This window comes from Neltuma alba, unplaced genomic scaffold, assembly GCF_004799145.2.
Source record: "Neltuma alba isolate B1F8T4 unplaced genomic scaffold, ASM479914v2 tig00011642_pilon, whole genome shotgun sequence".
Classification (NCBI taxonomy): Eukaryota; Viridiplantae; Streptophyta; class Magnoliopsida; order Fabales; family Fabaceae; genus Neltuma; species Neltuma alba.
In genome coordinates this window covers 4082-19587 of record NW_021636290.1, presented here as the reverse complement: position 1 = coordinate 19587, position 15506 = coordinate 4082, and the positions used below count along the sequence as shown (strand labels likewise).

General features: G+C 37.3%; 4 protein-coding genes across 4 annotated transcripts; 2 read left to right on the top strand and 2 right to left on the bottom strand.

Annotated features, from left to right (window-relative positions):
* Positions 1-618: 618 nt before the first annotated feature.
* LOC114716087 (uncharacterized protein At2g27730, mitochondrial-like) lies at positions 619-2964 on the bottom strand. Its single transcript, XM_028901025.1, has 4 exons — positions 2818-2964; positions 2444-2569; positions 1809-1847; positions 619-1092 (listed from the first exon to the last, which is right to left on the bottom strand). The coding sequence occupies exons 2-4, from the start codon at positions 2549-2551 to the stop codon at positions 880-882; spliced, it is 360 nt and encodes a 119-aa protein (XP_028756858.1). The 5' UTR covers positions 2552-2569; positions 2818-2964; the 3' UTR covers positions 619-879.
* Positions 2856-4843, top strand: LOC114716069 (40S ribosomal protein S25-like). The gene is made up of 4 exons (XM_028901009.1): positions 2856-2975; positions 3875-3952; positions 4111-4245; positions 4667-4843. The coding sequence occupies exons 1-4, from the start codon at positions 2856-2858 to the stop codon at positions 4841-4843; spliced, it is 510 nt and encodes a 169-aa protein (XP_028756842.1).
* Positions 4844-5165: 322 nt separating this feature from the next.
* LOC114716085 (uncharacterized) lies at positions 5166-5825 on the bottom strand. Its single transcript, XM_028901023.1, has one exon. The coding sequence runs from the start codon at positions 5770-5772 to the stop codon at positions 5221-5223; it is 552 nt and encodes a 183-aa protein (XP_028756856.1). The 5' UTR covers positions 5773-5825; the 3' UTR covers positions 5166-5220.
* A 68-nt stretch (positions 5826-5893) lies between these two features.
* LOC114716068 (uncharacterized) lies at positions 5894-9134 on the top strand. The gene is made up of 2 exons (XM_028901008.1): positions 5894-6041; positions 8498-9134. Exons 1-2 carry the CDS (start codon positions 5894-5896, stop codon positions 8965-8967), a joined length of 618 nt encoding a protein of 205 aa, XP_028756841.1. The 3' UTR covers positions 8968-9134.
* Positions 9135-15506: the final 6372 nt, after the last annotated feature.

Sequence of the window (15506 nt, the reverse complement as noted above, 5' to 3'; positions counted from 1 at the left end):
AAAACAGCACTATAAAATGGGGAGAATAAAAATATCCTTCTCAATAGCTAAGCCCGATGGTCAGAACAAATTGCATTAGTAGTGATCACTGATCAATGTCAGAAGTCTAGGAAGTAAGAACAAGTTGTGGACACGGGGTTTCAATATCTAGGATGCCAACGAAGCCCACAAATGCCCAGATGTTTAATTTCAAACTTCAGGTCCAATAAAAACAAAAAGTGGAATTAAATATTGAGCATCCACATCAATATAGATTCAAAATGTTCAATTTTTACCATTTAAATAATTTTTTTTTTAAGCAAATAAAAATTGAAAATCATTATTTTAAATTTTGCATGTCCCAAAGTAAAAATATTATAACAATGAAATCTGAACTCTCTAAATTCATGACGAGAAACATATGCAGCATTTAAAAAATAAATTGTACTCATTTACATTATAAGTTATAATTGCTATTTCCATAAATTTGCATTAATATATTGATTCCAGATGTTTTATACATGATTTGTAAACACTGTTTCCCCTTCGCGAGTAAAAATTTAAAATACTTTCTGAACTGTTTCTTTAGGTATCCTACGCACAACTTCTATCATTATGACCAAAAAGAGCAACAAAATGAATAATCTCACGCCATTAGAACAATTTCAATCAAAACAAATTCGATGTGACTCAGTCCTCACGCAAAGTGCGTAGAATCCAGAGAATATAGATCATCTGCAAACTGCAAATTATTGAGAAACATAAAAGAAGCCAATCATATTGATAGTATGTTGGAACGTAGAACACAGGTATTGTGTGGTCATTTATTTGTCTAGCTGCTACAACCATTACCAAACTATGGCAACATGCATCAAGGCAGTGCAACTATCGAAGCAAGCCTCAATCCTGCGCTTCTGGCTTCTTCGCAGTGCCTTTAAGGTACCATCCCAAAGCACCAAGAATTGTAATGGTCCCAGCAACAACTGCATAGTTCCGGTACTGGTCAGTAGAAACTTTCTCGGCAGATGATGTTCCTGTAGAATCCAAGCTGGGTTTGGCGTCAGTTACTGAACCCCCCGAGCCTGCCGCTGCCTTACTGTCTGGTTGAGGACCCTGATTTAGAATAAATGTTGACTGATAAGTTTAAAGCATAATATTATGCATGCGCACAATAAAAACTACTAATCCAAAGGTGACTCGCTGATATAAATCATTTTAACCTGTTAGTAGAGTGACTCCATGGGAATAAATCAGGAAAATGTCACGAAAAATCAACACCATAGAAATAATTTACCCTCTAGTTAAAATGTTGTACATGGGGTCATGATCAAGAATCTGTAATGTTTAAAAAGCATAATTACACTACCAAAAGAAATAAAAACAAGTTTCCAGCCTCATGTTTACAGTTAATTTCAGCCAAAAGTTATCTGACGATAAGTCCATTCCCTTGTGTACCCTTGACTTACCACGCATCCACCACTCTTTTCATCTTGCCTAACTCACTCGTCATTTTTCTCATTTATCACCCCATGCCAGCAGGTATTAACAAGAAATATTTCTGAACCAAGCACCAAAAGAAATAAAAACCAGTTCCCAGCCTCATGTTTACAGTTAATTTCAGCAAAGTTATTTGACAATAGGTCTGTTCCCTTGTGTTCCCTTGGCTTACCACGCATGCTCCACCCTTCTTATCTTACCTAACTCACTGATCATTTTTCTCATTTACCACTCCAGTCACCAAGCATTAGCAAGAAATATTTAATTATCACATCAATTGAAGCAATGAAATCAACAAGTAAAAATCAATAATATCTCAAGTCAGACAATACCTTGCGAGCAAGCTTCTCTAATTTCTCTTGCTCAGTTTTCTGCACTATCCAAAAACAATAAACACATAAGGCAGGAGGAATTGAGAAAGCAAAATCCTCTGGTGATGTTCATAATAGACAAATAAAGTCAACTGGCAAAGAACAGTATCTTCATTTCAATACACCTAAAATTCAAATTCAGACATTGCTATGTTGCCAGTACGAACCACTAAGGCGATTTTTCGTTACCAATGCATGTTAATAATTTTTCACAAGCATTGGTGTTATACGCACGCCAAGCAGTTTTGCTCAGCTCGTTGGAAACCTCCCAACCTTTGGAACACCATGTCAAATCCTAACCATACAAAGATACTTGTGAATCTACAAACAAAATGAATGCTAAAATGCGGGGAAAAAGAAACACGGCTATACTGCACCATATGCCAGAGAAAAGCGCCAAGGATAGAATCAATAAAAATAACTTCTGGATGCCCTATTATCTGTTAAAATTTGTTCGATAACCGATCGAAAGCTTGCAATGAAGACACTACACTAACACTCCGAAGTTCCTGGCAATGTCATCAACTTACAAAAGTTCATATCAGGATAAAAAGAACATATAGAACCAAGATTACGCTAGGAGATTTCAAGATTACCTTAATGTAAACATTTTCTGCAGCTTTTTCCTCCTCACTAAGTACTCTGCCATTGCCACTGCTATACAGTCTTCTGGACACAAATCTCGCAGCCATCCGCGTCGCCATCACACTCAAATTTGTTCTGTGTAAATGAGACGATGAATGCTAAATCTACTCGTCATGTCAAAATTTAAGATGATTGGAGGAACAAACATAAGAAAGGCGAAATCCCCTATCTATTGCCATTTGAAATAAAATGAAAACTAAGTAAACTCTCAGAAGAAAATCGATTCAATAATGAAATCAGAAAGTTGATGTAGAGAAAGCATAGCAAATTCAAGGTGGTCCTTAAACAAAATGACAAGATTTTTCGGAATAGAAGAAATAGATACCAGAATCAGTGCACAGGGCGAGAGGCTCAGAGAAAGAAATGCGAGAGTTCTTGTTGCGTAGGGGAAGAGGCGCACAAGGGTTTAAGGACAACCCCTTTAGATGCGGGCGAAGGGGCAGGTTCAAGCAACGAATGGCTTCGGCGCGAAGAGCCGGTTTCGTTTGTTCTATTTCAGGCCTTTTCTAGGACCAAAAGCCTAATGGCATCAGATTCAGAAGGTTGCAGATTTTTTTTGAAGAGGGGAAAAAAAAAAAAAGAATAGGCGGTTGTAGAATTTTCTTGCTATTTCTCCGAAGCCTTACGAAATTAAGCAAGCAAAATAACCACAATAAAAAGATCACTGATTTCAATTTTTGATAATGATATTTTTCTTTAAATTTGAGTGATAAATATTTACATCCATATGTCTTCACTTGTATCTTGTTTGGCGGAAAATATATTTGCTGTTCTTATTGCAAGTGTCCTAACTGGACAATGATTTGAAAGAGTTGAAATTAAAATTTACAAATAAAAGCTGGTCTAAATTTGTGTAAATATAGTAACATTTAATTTATTAACTAAATTTTGACATAGCATCCATTACAAAATTTGTGTTATTTGCACAGTATCGCGATTAATAATTGATGGTCAGTAAGAGAATATTTTAAGCACATTTTTAATTGTGTCTTCACTTATCTTCGTGTATTCATTTTTAGTTTATTTACAAAACTTATCATCCACAGCTTATTTTAACTTTTAAAAAATTGTTTTAAAATAATGTGGTTGGTCATTCACGAAGTTTTGGCATTACTATGGCTAGGTAGGCTAGACCCAAATTGCCCCCTTCTCCCGAACTAGCTACTCACAATCACAAAATTTTGTTTTGGGGAAGAAAACAAAGGAAAAAACTCAGAAATCAAACCCTGTTGGCAGTTAAAAGACGGCAGAACTCATGCTTCTGGTCAACTCCCACGGTTTCCCCTGCTTTATCTGCATTCTTTTGAACCGAATGGTGAGGCCAAACCTCTGTGCTTACGTAATTCTCTCGAGATTTTTGCTCATATTTTTGTGTTCTTTAGGCATCCAAGAAAGATAGTAAAGCTCCTCCTCCATCCTCGAAGCCCGCCAAGTTTGGAGGAGGGAAGCAAAAGAACAAGGTAAGGGTCTTCAAATCTCTTAATTGAGAAGTCGCTCAGAAGTCAGAATGTAATCCTTTTGAAGAATCAGACCATTGTTTTCCCCAATGGCCTTTTGTAGTTTGCCTTGAACTTGACGAAGCTAATTGAATGTGCATCTGACTGCCGTCACTCTTCAGAAGTGGAGCAAGGGAAAGCAAAAGGAGAAGGTGAACACCATGGTATTGTTTGATCAAGCAACCTATGGTAAGCTCCTTTCGGAAGTTCCAAAGTACAACTTAATTACGCCATCCATCATGTTTGACAGATTGAGGGTACGTTCTTAGCTTCTCTGCACGCTCCGTACTTTTTTATGCAATGAGATTGACAAAGGAATGTTACTGAGTGGTATTCCCTGATTTGAAAACCGCTAGCTATTTGAAGAAGCATAGTTTCTCCATGGACAACAATGTTTTGATCTGTACGTGGCGGAATAACAAGTATCTAGTGGAATCCTATGATTTGTATGCAAAGGCATCCTTGTTTCTTGGTCATTTGTAAAGTAGGGGTTCTTTGTGTGTCCTTTCCAAGAATATGACATTGGAAAGTATTATTGTTGGTGTGCGCAACAACACGCATATTTTAGACTTGAGAAAAGATCTTAGTTTGCTTTCCTCATGTAGAAGGAAAGTTGATTGGCTGATTGCTTGCACGTAATTTTTACTATAACTTTGTTCTTCTCTTCATCATTTACAGATCAACGGATCCTTGGCTCGTCGGGCGATTAAGGACTTGATGGCAAGAGGATCAGTTACGCTAATAGCTGCTCATGCCAGCCAGCAAATCTACACTAGATCCAGCAGCACTAAGCTTAAAGATATTTCTTTCTCCGTCAGTGCCAAAGTAGCCTGCATACATTTGTTAGATAACTAATACTCCTACCATCCCCATGAGGACGGCATTTTGTTAGACCCTCACTTCTTCACTCTGATCATGGCTTGCACTCTTACTTCTGATTTGGTCCTGGACAATGGTTAGTTTTTCTCCCTCAAGTCGGTGACAATTTGTTTCGTTGCAACTTTTTTCACTGCCATATGATTGAGAAACGGGAATATCTACAATGCGTTACGCTGAACTTGGTAATCTTTGTTCTTGTGCTTTGAAACGAAAAGCGTTTGGGTTTTGCAATCGCCTGATTTACGAATGAGACTGTTTCGCCTCCCCAAATAAATAATGGTAACGAATAATTGAAAAATAGGCCTTCAAATGTCAAATTATATTACATCGGGCGTTCGATAGAGATTGAAGGCCTATGCTGCAAGCACTTCCAACTCAGAGTTGTTTTCCTGATCAATAACATCAAGGAACAATGGATCAACGGTGACATGGCTATCCACGTGCACCTTGAACTTATGTTCCCACCAAAGAACCTTGGCCGTACCACTGATATCCACGGCGGCGTCGAGCACCATCTCACGCTTGGCGACATCAGCCACAAATTGAGCGGCGTGGTGGGCCAGTTCCAGGCCGTTAAGCCGGGCCGGAAGGTGGAGCAGCTGGCAGGAGCGGGGCGGCTGCGAGCCGGCCTGCACCTCGGCCGAGCCCAGAAGCGAACCCTGGTAATAGATGGACATGGAGGTAGAGGAGTAGTGGATTGGAGCAACGTTGGGGTTGGTGACGTGTACGGTGAGGATGAGCTCGGCGTCGAGGACAGGAAGGTGGAGCTTCAAAGAGGTGAAGCTGATTGATATGAGGTGGAAGGTTGGGTCCTTGGGCTTCGCCGATACAAGCGCCGTTGCAGCCACCGCCGACGCAGCTCCGATAATCGCCGAACTCCAGCTCCATTTTACCTTCTGGTCCATGCCTGCTCCGCATCACCTCCAGGATCAGATTCCCAATCTGAAACCTGCAGTGGAGGAAGGAGCTAAGGTAGTAGTTTAGATGACGGAAATGCCCTCAAATTTAGCCCCGCGAATTTTGCGGATGACGAGGACAGGTTCGTCATTGAGTCAAAAGTGGAAGCAGGAAGACGCCGAAGAGCACATGGGCACATGGCCCAAATATCGTCTCATCTCCACTTCCTGCTTCAGGGGGACATGTATAAGCCCATCTCTCGAAGTTGGGAGCCCAGGTACCGCATTGTGTTCTAACGTTTTCCTCCTTTTTTTTTTTTTTGCCAATTTTAATATAAAAACTTATTCAGTTTTTAATTTAGTCTTAAATATAAAATTTCAATCCATTTTGTCTCTTATGTTTATTTTTTTTTAAGATAGTCCTTATAATAGTTATATATGTTAAATGTTTTATCAAATAGTAATTCTAACTAATACACATAATTAGTGAGATTTTTTAATGTCTATTTATTAAATAACAATTTAACAAACTTTCTTAATCTACAACTAATTCTTATAATAAGAATCAAAGGTGGCATTAGAGACAATGAGAAAGCCTATAAAGTTGCCGTTTTACGGTCCCTTTGTTTAACTAGTGGGGATAGGATGTCATATACCACACAATTCATCTTTTGTTTAATTATTATTATTATATACCACACAATTTTTATCTTTATTTTAAATTGTATTTATAGATTCAGAAAATTATCAAATTACTTAGTTATAACATATTCCTCCGGTCCTTAATATAAGACCCATTTAACTAATTTGATTAGATTAAGGAAGTTAGGTAAATTAGTAATTATAAGAAAATTGACACATTTTTCTAAAACACCATAATCATCTTTCTTAAATACCCCATCTCCCTCTTTTATTTGATTATGGCTGAGGGAGTATTCATAGGGGTAATTTAGAGAAAATTGATAAATATGAAAAGGGGTCTTATATTTAGGACCAAACCAACTCAAGAATTGGGTCCTATATTAAGGACCGGAGGAGTATTACATTATCTCTCTGAGATATTTATATATATAATCAGATTAAATATCAATTCATAAGTAAAGCAAATTTATTTTTTAAACATTGAGCTTTCTCAGTTTTTTTAAATTAATTAACTGGTTTTTATATTAAAAATTCGAAATAATACTAAATAGGAATAAAATTAAAAAGATCATTAATTAAAAATAAAACTAATTAAATTTAAAATTTTTCTTCATTTTAATAAAGTAAATTAGAAGTGCCTTACACATTAGCGAAAAAAATGATAGCATAACTTCACTACTTTTTCCTTCAAATTGCACATAGTTTTCTAAGATGTTGTGACAATAAAAGTAGTTAAATTAATGTTAAGTTCTACAATATTCTGATTTATTTTTAAATGAAAATAAATATAAATAAATGATTAAACCAAATAAAATCATACTACCGTTCCTTAATATAAGATCCTATTTGACTTTTATTTTAGTCCTAAATATAAGACCCCAATATACTTTGTCTCTCATATTTATATATTTTTTTTCTAAAGTAACCCTTCTAATAAAGAGTTCTAGTCAATACACTTGATTAGTAAGGATATTTTAGGAAAGACAACACCTATTAGGACAAATAACTAACTCAACTTGCTTCCTTAATCTCCTCAAATTAGTCAACTGGCTCTTATAATTAGGACCGGAGGTAGTAGTTTATTAAGTTGAAATATGCTTCCCAAGATTCCCAAATAAAATAAAAAGACTCACTTTAATTCTTTTATTTGATTTTAAAAGTTATGTTTTGTGCGTTACACAACCATAAAGAATTAGGGGTATTTAAATTAGTTTTTTTAAAATGATTTGAATAAATATACAGAAAAAAAGTTGTGTCATTGCATGAAAGCATTTTTTTTTAGATGTTTTTGAGTTTGTCAAACTCCCCTGACATTTTGACAATAGCTCTTGTATGTATATCCTTCATGATATTTATTTTTCATGCTTGTTTTTTGATTTATTTTATAAATCATTTTAGAGTTAAAACTAACACTTACCGAATTAAGAATGTTATTAATATTTGAATTTGTGTTTTTTTCACTGAGTAACACTTTATACTATTTCAATTAACAACTTATTGGTTATATACTGTCATTTGATTATAATATAAATTGCTGCTTTAAAAATATAAATTTTAATTACAAGGATGTGGGATGTCCTGCTTGCTCAGATAGTCAGATTAAATAAATATGAGGGTAATTTACCCAAAAAAGAAAAAGAGGGTAAATTCACTCAAATAAATATGAGGGTAAACGTCACACGTCCCGCACTCCACACCGGCCTCAGCCTGTAAGATGCGGAAACCTGCCCGGTTCCTACTGTCCAGCCTTCTGTATCTGAGATTCCCAACTCATTCCAACTCAGGCCATCATCATTTCGTACGCTAATTTTATTTCGGCTACGCCCCCAACTGCTACTATGGATCTTTACGATTCTAATCGCTCCCGCCACCGCGCAGGCCCATCTCCTCCGAGCGCTTCCTTGGCGTTTCAACCCATGCGCCGCTCCTTTGAAACCCTAGCTCCTCCAGAAGGATCAATGGTGGTGACGAGCTCACCGAAGACGTCGTTGTTTTCATGAGCGAAGACTATACTGAGCCTAACCATTCATCCACCCCTTCATCTTCCTCCGCCTCATCCACCCCACGCCACCACCTTCATCACAGCCATAAGGTTTTGGGCCGCTCGATACATTTGGCATTCTCGCTGCTCTGCCTGAAGATGAGCCGTCCCCGAACGCGCGAAACACTTCGCATCTGTTCCATAAGGCATCTGTGTCTTCCACCTCTTCCTCGTCCTCCCGTTCGATTCCTGCCATTCCGAAGCCACCGCAGGAACGAATTCCTTCCTATACTTCATCGTCCTCTGTGAAGTACCCCCAGTCTGCGCCGGTGAATGTGCCGGTCATGTCGCCAGCAATGATGATGGCGAGGAGTAGACGCCGGGAATTTGATGAGGACTTTGACGACGAAGGTGATGAAAGTGAGGAAATGCTCCCCCCGCATCAGGCTGTGGCAAGAAATTCTGCGCAGTCCCCGATGCTTGCTAGCTCGGTTCTTGAAGGAGCCGGGAGGACGTTGAAAGGGAGGGATTTACGCCAGGTCAGGAATGCGGTTTGGCGGCAAACAGGTTTTCTTGACTGAAGGATTTGGATACTCGTAATTCTTGGATGCCTTATCTTACAATTTTCTTCTTTTGACTACATTTGAGATTATCAGACTGAATTTGTTCTGAACTAGTGTATCTTAGTGGCCAATTGCCGCTCCATTGTAAGCATGAAGCAAGTTACTATTTTAAATTTTCTTTCTGACGTCTTTTTATCAATTAAAACCTGCTCTACAAGATCTAGGCATGGCGGATCATTCAGTCCAAAGAGATTCGGTCATTTATGAGCTCGTTAATGTTTTATTTCCCTCCTTCTACGGGAGTGATTTTGTATGTCCCGTCGTTTTCACTGGACACATTCTGGTTTTGATCATTTGTTGGACAGGGATATACTCTTAAGATTAGGATTAGGACTGAGAAAACAGTGTTTAGTACGAGATATTACTTATGATATGGGATTAGATAAACGCATATATGTGGGATTGGAGAATACTATGGGAGGAAATGGTATTCACCAATCCTACTTTTATGAATTTGTTTAATCCTATGTAACAAGCAATTACTCATGCTAAAGGTTTTTTTAATGATTTTTTTTCAATTATAATCCTAATTCCTATTTTCAATATTTCGTACCAAATGGCACCTTATAATGCAATTCACAAAATTAATTCATCGGATGTGCTGAGTTTTTGATGTACCTTCCATCTGAGTCAAATATATATGAACTTTGCGTCGCCAAATAAGGCTTACTGAGATCAGTTTATTTCTTTATTTGAAACACTCGAGATTAGAGAACTCATATACGTATATAAAAAATATGGTATAGCTCTAGCCACTCTATCATACTCTATTGTGGTTTAATTACTGCTTTTCCCTTCTTTATTGCGATTAAAAATTAAGGACTTTATGAAATGAGAAGTCTGTGTGCTCCCTTCACCACTGCCTGGCTTCTCTCCATTTTTGCCAGTACCATGCTATTAAATTGATAGCGTGCCTCTGAAAACTAAAAGCAACGTGTCAACTAAGTTAATTGTTGCATTTTCGTGTGATTTGGACTGTGTGGAATTGACCGATAACTTAGCCATTTGTTGCTCTTCTGGTGGAATCCTAACATGTGGGTCTTGCCTTATGATATCAATGCCGCCTTGTTGAAGACATGTGGTGTCAACTTTTCAAATTCAATCATCTGCATTTCAGAGGCCTTTGGCAGTGCGGTTGAGGTTCTGAGTTGTCAGAGATGCTGCAAGAATCTTCTTTTAAAAGGTCTGTGGATGATTGTTCCTGATCTGTTTTACTTTCCTTTCATGAACGATCTGTGTGCTGGCCTTGCGGGTAACCAACCACTGGGACTTTACTGTTAATCGAAGTTGCTGTTATTTTGCTCCTGACTTGTTTTTTCCCTGAGTTTTCTCTACTTTGCTTCCTGGGTTCTGGGGATGCTGCTGTAATTTGCTCCTGAGACTGCTGTTAGTTGAAGTTGCAGCCTGTCGCAGTTGCAAACTGCATCAGCAAACAATAAAGCAAGAAACAATATTTATGACTTTTGGCTACCTGGAACGGCACACGAATGATGAATTCAAGAAGCGCAGCACTCAGCCGCCTCTGGAATTCCAACTGGTTCGGTCGCTGTGTGTTTGATAACTGCCCTGAAACACAGCGCTGATTGTGGGAGGAGGAAGCCGTGTGTCAAGATCCTACTGGAAGGAGCAACGTAAAGATCAGTGTAGTAGGAGGATGAATTGGAGAGAGAGGATGGCGCCAAAATGATGGCATGATTTTGGCGCCAATAATGGAGCGAAGCCTCGTGATTGCAGAGTTTCCACGACTGAAATTGGCTTATGATGATGCATTGTTGGGGGTGGGCGATGTATGTTTATTTTCAGACAATATTGGCTATTGGATTCTTTTCCTTAAACCAGTCATTGGATGCCTATTGAAGGTATTAAATTATGAAACAAAACATTGAAGTTATCAAATATATTTAATTACGAGAAAGCTCAATCTTAAGCTCTCACCCGTGAATGAATTAGGAAGTTACAACAAACCCAAGCCTTTTGGACAATCAGGAATGAGTGCTTGGTAGGAAACTTGCAAGTTGCAACTGACATTTTATGTTTTCTCCCTCATGTTTACGTTTTCTTTTTCCCAAACTGTTTCATCCGTTCCCTTACATGTGATATACTGGAGATCATTCCACCTTCTGTTTCATTTTCTAGGCCTGTATTGTATCAAAAGCCTCCGATATAGGGCGTTGACGTGCGGCTGTTTTGGAATGAAGACTAGCATTCCGTTTGTTTCTTCCCTTTCATTGTTTTACAACCCTCCTACCTCTTCTTGGAAGGCCTTGACGTGCGCCTTTATGGTATCCTTGATGGCATAATAATAAGCGCTATTACTTACGATTCCAAAGAGGTTGTCGGCGTGACTAAGGGGATGACTTTTGATTTTACCACAAACACTGTTCACGCTTCATGTCACATTCTTCTGGGCAAAATGGTGGTCCCTGTTTGGGGTGAGCCCAGGCTTCTACCAGAAAGAACGCCATCTTTATTTAAGTGCTTCCGCGAGAAGTAGGTTGCGGGGGCGATTTTCATAACTGCATCTTTACTTTTATGTGCCCTTGCATGTCCTATCCCAAAACACACCATCATAAGGTTGGTAGAGGTGTAAATGAATCCAATTGCTTGTAGCTTACTTGGATTTCGCTTGTTCCAAAATTTGGTTGCATTCAATTTTACTTATTAAATGAACATGTTTGCATAATATGCTATTAAATTTGTTGAGTTAGATAAGCCAAGCTGACTCTGCAAACAACTTATTTTATAATATTATTTTCGATCCTTAATATAAGAGCTAATTGACTAATTTGAGTAAATCAAGAAAGCTTGTTAAATTAGTTATTTATAATAAATATGTGTTATCTTTTCTAGAATATTCTTGCTAATTATGTGTATTAACTAAAACTACTATTTGATGGAATCTTTAACATGTGCAATTACTATAAGGATTACTTTGAAAATTATGGATAAATACAAGAGATAAAATTAATTAGAGTCTTGTGTTTATAAATAAATTAAAAATCAACTAATTTTTATATTAGGTAGTGTAAGAAATGCTCATAGTTTGTGGACTCTAACGTTGATTTTTTTTTTTTGGGTACACTCTAACGTTGATTATTACTACGAATTGGTGTTGCACGGCCATGACGGTTTAATTGGTCTAACTCAACTCAGCATTTTGAAGCCCATTTATGATCTGAGGCTGTTAGCATCTCTCCCTTTAGTGCTTTTTTAAGGAGGGGGAAAAAAAAGAAAAAGGTTATGAATGAGTGATTTTGGATGGATAGTATTTCATGGGGCTGGAAGACGGAGGCACTGGCAGAGTGCATTAGTTATGGAAAGATGACCACAGTGAAGGGTCTTTGCTCGGAAATTAAACCACGAAATGAATTCAACGGAATTTGAATTCTGGTTGCACATTTATCAAACCATGACGGGTAGAACACGACCCTTGTGGGGCTGCTTCTTTGTAGAGCCAAGACTTAGACTTGATCGGTGATCCTCAGAATCGCATTTAAGTGACTTAGTTGACATGTTGGGTATCTCTGTTTCATCCATCCCACCAGTGGGAGACAGCAAAGATTTGCTTTTTATCACTAAATATTTTCTCCTCTTAGCTTTTCCGTCTCACACTAAGTTGACTGCTTTCTTTTTCTTAAACTTCTTGATTTCAACTCGTCTTATTCTTGATTAATCATTACTTACATTCATTATGGTCTTTTAGATGATTTCAAAACATCTCTGAAAAAGGTCCGAGCCGGTCGTAGTTAATAACAAAGTTTCACCGCGAGAGTTAAATTCACGGGAGATCAGTGAGACCAACCAGGTTCATAAATCTCATGTTTTATGGGATTTCCTTTTCAACCATGTACTACTATAGACGCTAACTTTATTATAAGATTTCATATTAAATATGGCATGCATCTTTTGAAATATCCCTGTCAAATGTCGGGGCCTGGGGGGTTAGCACAGTCATCACTGAGTGATCTCTCACTTACGCTTCATTAATACTCTCTGACCTCAGCAACTCAGTGCCAAAAACTCCACAAGGACGATCACTGAACTAAAAATCTGGCTCCTCTTACGACCCATGACTTGTTTGAGATGAGAATTTTCCAGCTTCTCGGCACAGCACCAAAATCTATATACTCTTCGGTTTTTTTAACATAGGATCTAATTATTAAGTTAATTTTGATTCTAAATATAAAATCTATTTTTTATATTTATCAATTTTTTAAATTATCTCTTTAGATACTCTCTTAATCATGATCAAATAAGTGAAGGAGGAAAGATATTAATAATAATAATTATGATATTTTAGGAAAAACATGTCATATTTGTTATAATTAACTAACTTACCTAATTTTCTTAATCTAATCAAATTAATTAAAAAGATCTTATATTAAATATCCTATTATATTCTGCACACTTTCTGGTACCTGTTTCATGCTTTCTTTTCAACTCTAGTCTTCACTTTTGAATTTTTTAACCAAAAACTTTCTAATGATCTTCCTCTTGCTGTGGACTTTGGCATGCTTCAGTTTCGAACTCTAATCAGAAAAAGCAAGGCCGACGTGCTCAAGGATTCACGTCAAAGCTGCTGATCTGTGAATAAATTAGATATTTGTTTTTTGTGCACTGATAACATCTTCTTTACACGTTATTGTAACATGATGATAAAATGTGTGATTGAGTTTCTCACTGAGCGTGTTTTATGTCCACATAAAAGATGAAATTACAGTATAAAAAATTTCATATATTTCTGACATTTGACAAGTTTCGCTGAGCAGTACTTAATTGCAATCTATGAAGACCAACTACTAATGTCAGCTTTAGGCCCCATCATTTATTACGCTCACATTATAAGCTGCAAGCTTGTCCTCCTTCTCTACAGACTTCAAACTTGGAACTCTTCTGTCAGCCATTTCTTGTTGCTTCTTTCTGCAGAAGCTAGTCTCATGGCGTTTCCTCAGCTTATCACAGCTCTACTTTTTGCATTAGCCCTAGCCACAGTTGACCCCTCCACATGCCATGAAGTAAAAGCTAAAGTCTCTTGCCTTGACTGCCCCAACAATTCGACTTCTCTGGTTTGTCTCACAATCTTCTAACGTACTAATTCATCCATTAGTGACTCACTAGCTTTCACTCTATTCTTATGCCATGTGGTTTCAACTTTTCAGGGATTAGGGTTTCAGTGAAGTGTGATAAAGTGAATAAGTTGGGAGTGGCAACTGCAGAACATGATGGCTCCTTCAACCTTAAACTTCCTAAAGACTCAGGGAAGTGTCTTGCACAACTTGTGGAGGACCAGAGCAGCTTTATGCTTCAAGGAAGAACATGTTCTCTCGAATTGTGAAGGCTAGAGAGCCCAACACGTTCACCATATCTACTCCTCTGAGCTTCAGCACAAAGTCTGAGCTAGGCTCCTCCAAAACTGTCGATCTTCCTCTGCCTCCTGAGTGGGGTTTGGCACCCTCTAGCTACTATGTCCCTTTCTTCCCCATCATTGGAATACCCTGATTATGTATTCCTTTAACGTTAAAGCGCTTGTGTAATATTATCAAAAGCACACCTATATGTATATGCGACATGAGTAAATGTGGCAGTGTGGTAAGATCTGTATTTATGCTTTACTCTTGTTAAGTAAGCTTGTGAAGAAGGAAGTTACTTTTTCTATGTTTGAAAGCAGGCATGTATATGATGTGTTCTGCCTTGTCTATGTATTTGTGTCTCATGATAATGATAGTCCTGGTTCATAAAGCACCAGTTTCAGATTATACTTTTCTCTTGCTCAGATTTGTTGGGTTTATGTATAATTCTTTGTTGGTTTAAAACTATTAGAAGTGTTGCTAGCGAACATTTATTTCATGAAATTTGATAAACATTAGATCATGTGCATGTACAGAGGATACTGAAGAAAATGAAACGAAGGATGCAACTTCTAATTAATGACTAGAAGGTGGCCTGCATAAAACAAGCGATAGAAAGCAATAGGACCCAGGAAAACGAAACCTAACATGTGGTTGAAATGTGATGAGACAATAAAGAAGTTGAAAAGGACAGGATTTTCAAATTGCTTGTGAGAGTTGTTGTGTAATACTAATTTCATTACTTAATATAACAACTAGCTTGACATTCAATTTGGTTAGGATTTCAATTTATTTTGTCTCTTATATTTTATTGTTTTGTAGACATTATAGTAATTGCAGATGTTAAAAGTTTTATTAAATAATAGTTCTATCCAAAAGTTTTATTAAATAATAGTTCTATCCAAAAGTTTCATCAAATAATAGTTTTAGTCAAAACATAGTTGGCAATAGTATTTTAAGAAAAACAACACTTATTTATTACAAATAACTACTTTAACGAATTTTTTTAATCTACTCAAATTAGTTAACTAGTTTTTATAGCAATACTAATGATAAGAGGAAGTATAACATTACAGGAAAATGAGTATCCAGAAGCAGTCAAAACTACTAGTAAAAGTACTAAAAACTGCTGGTATAACGTTCTCAGTT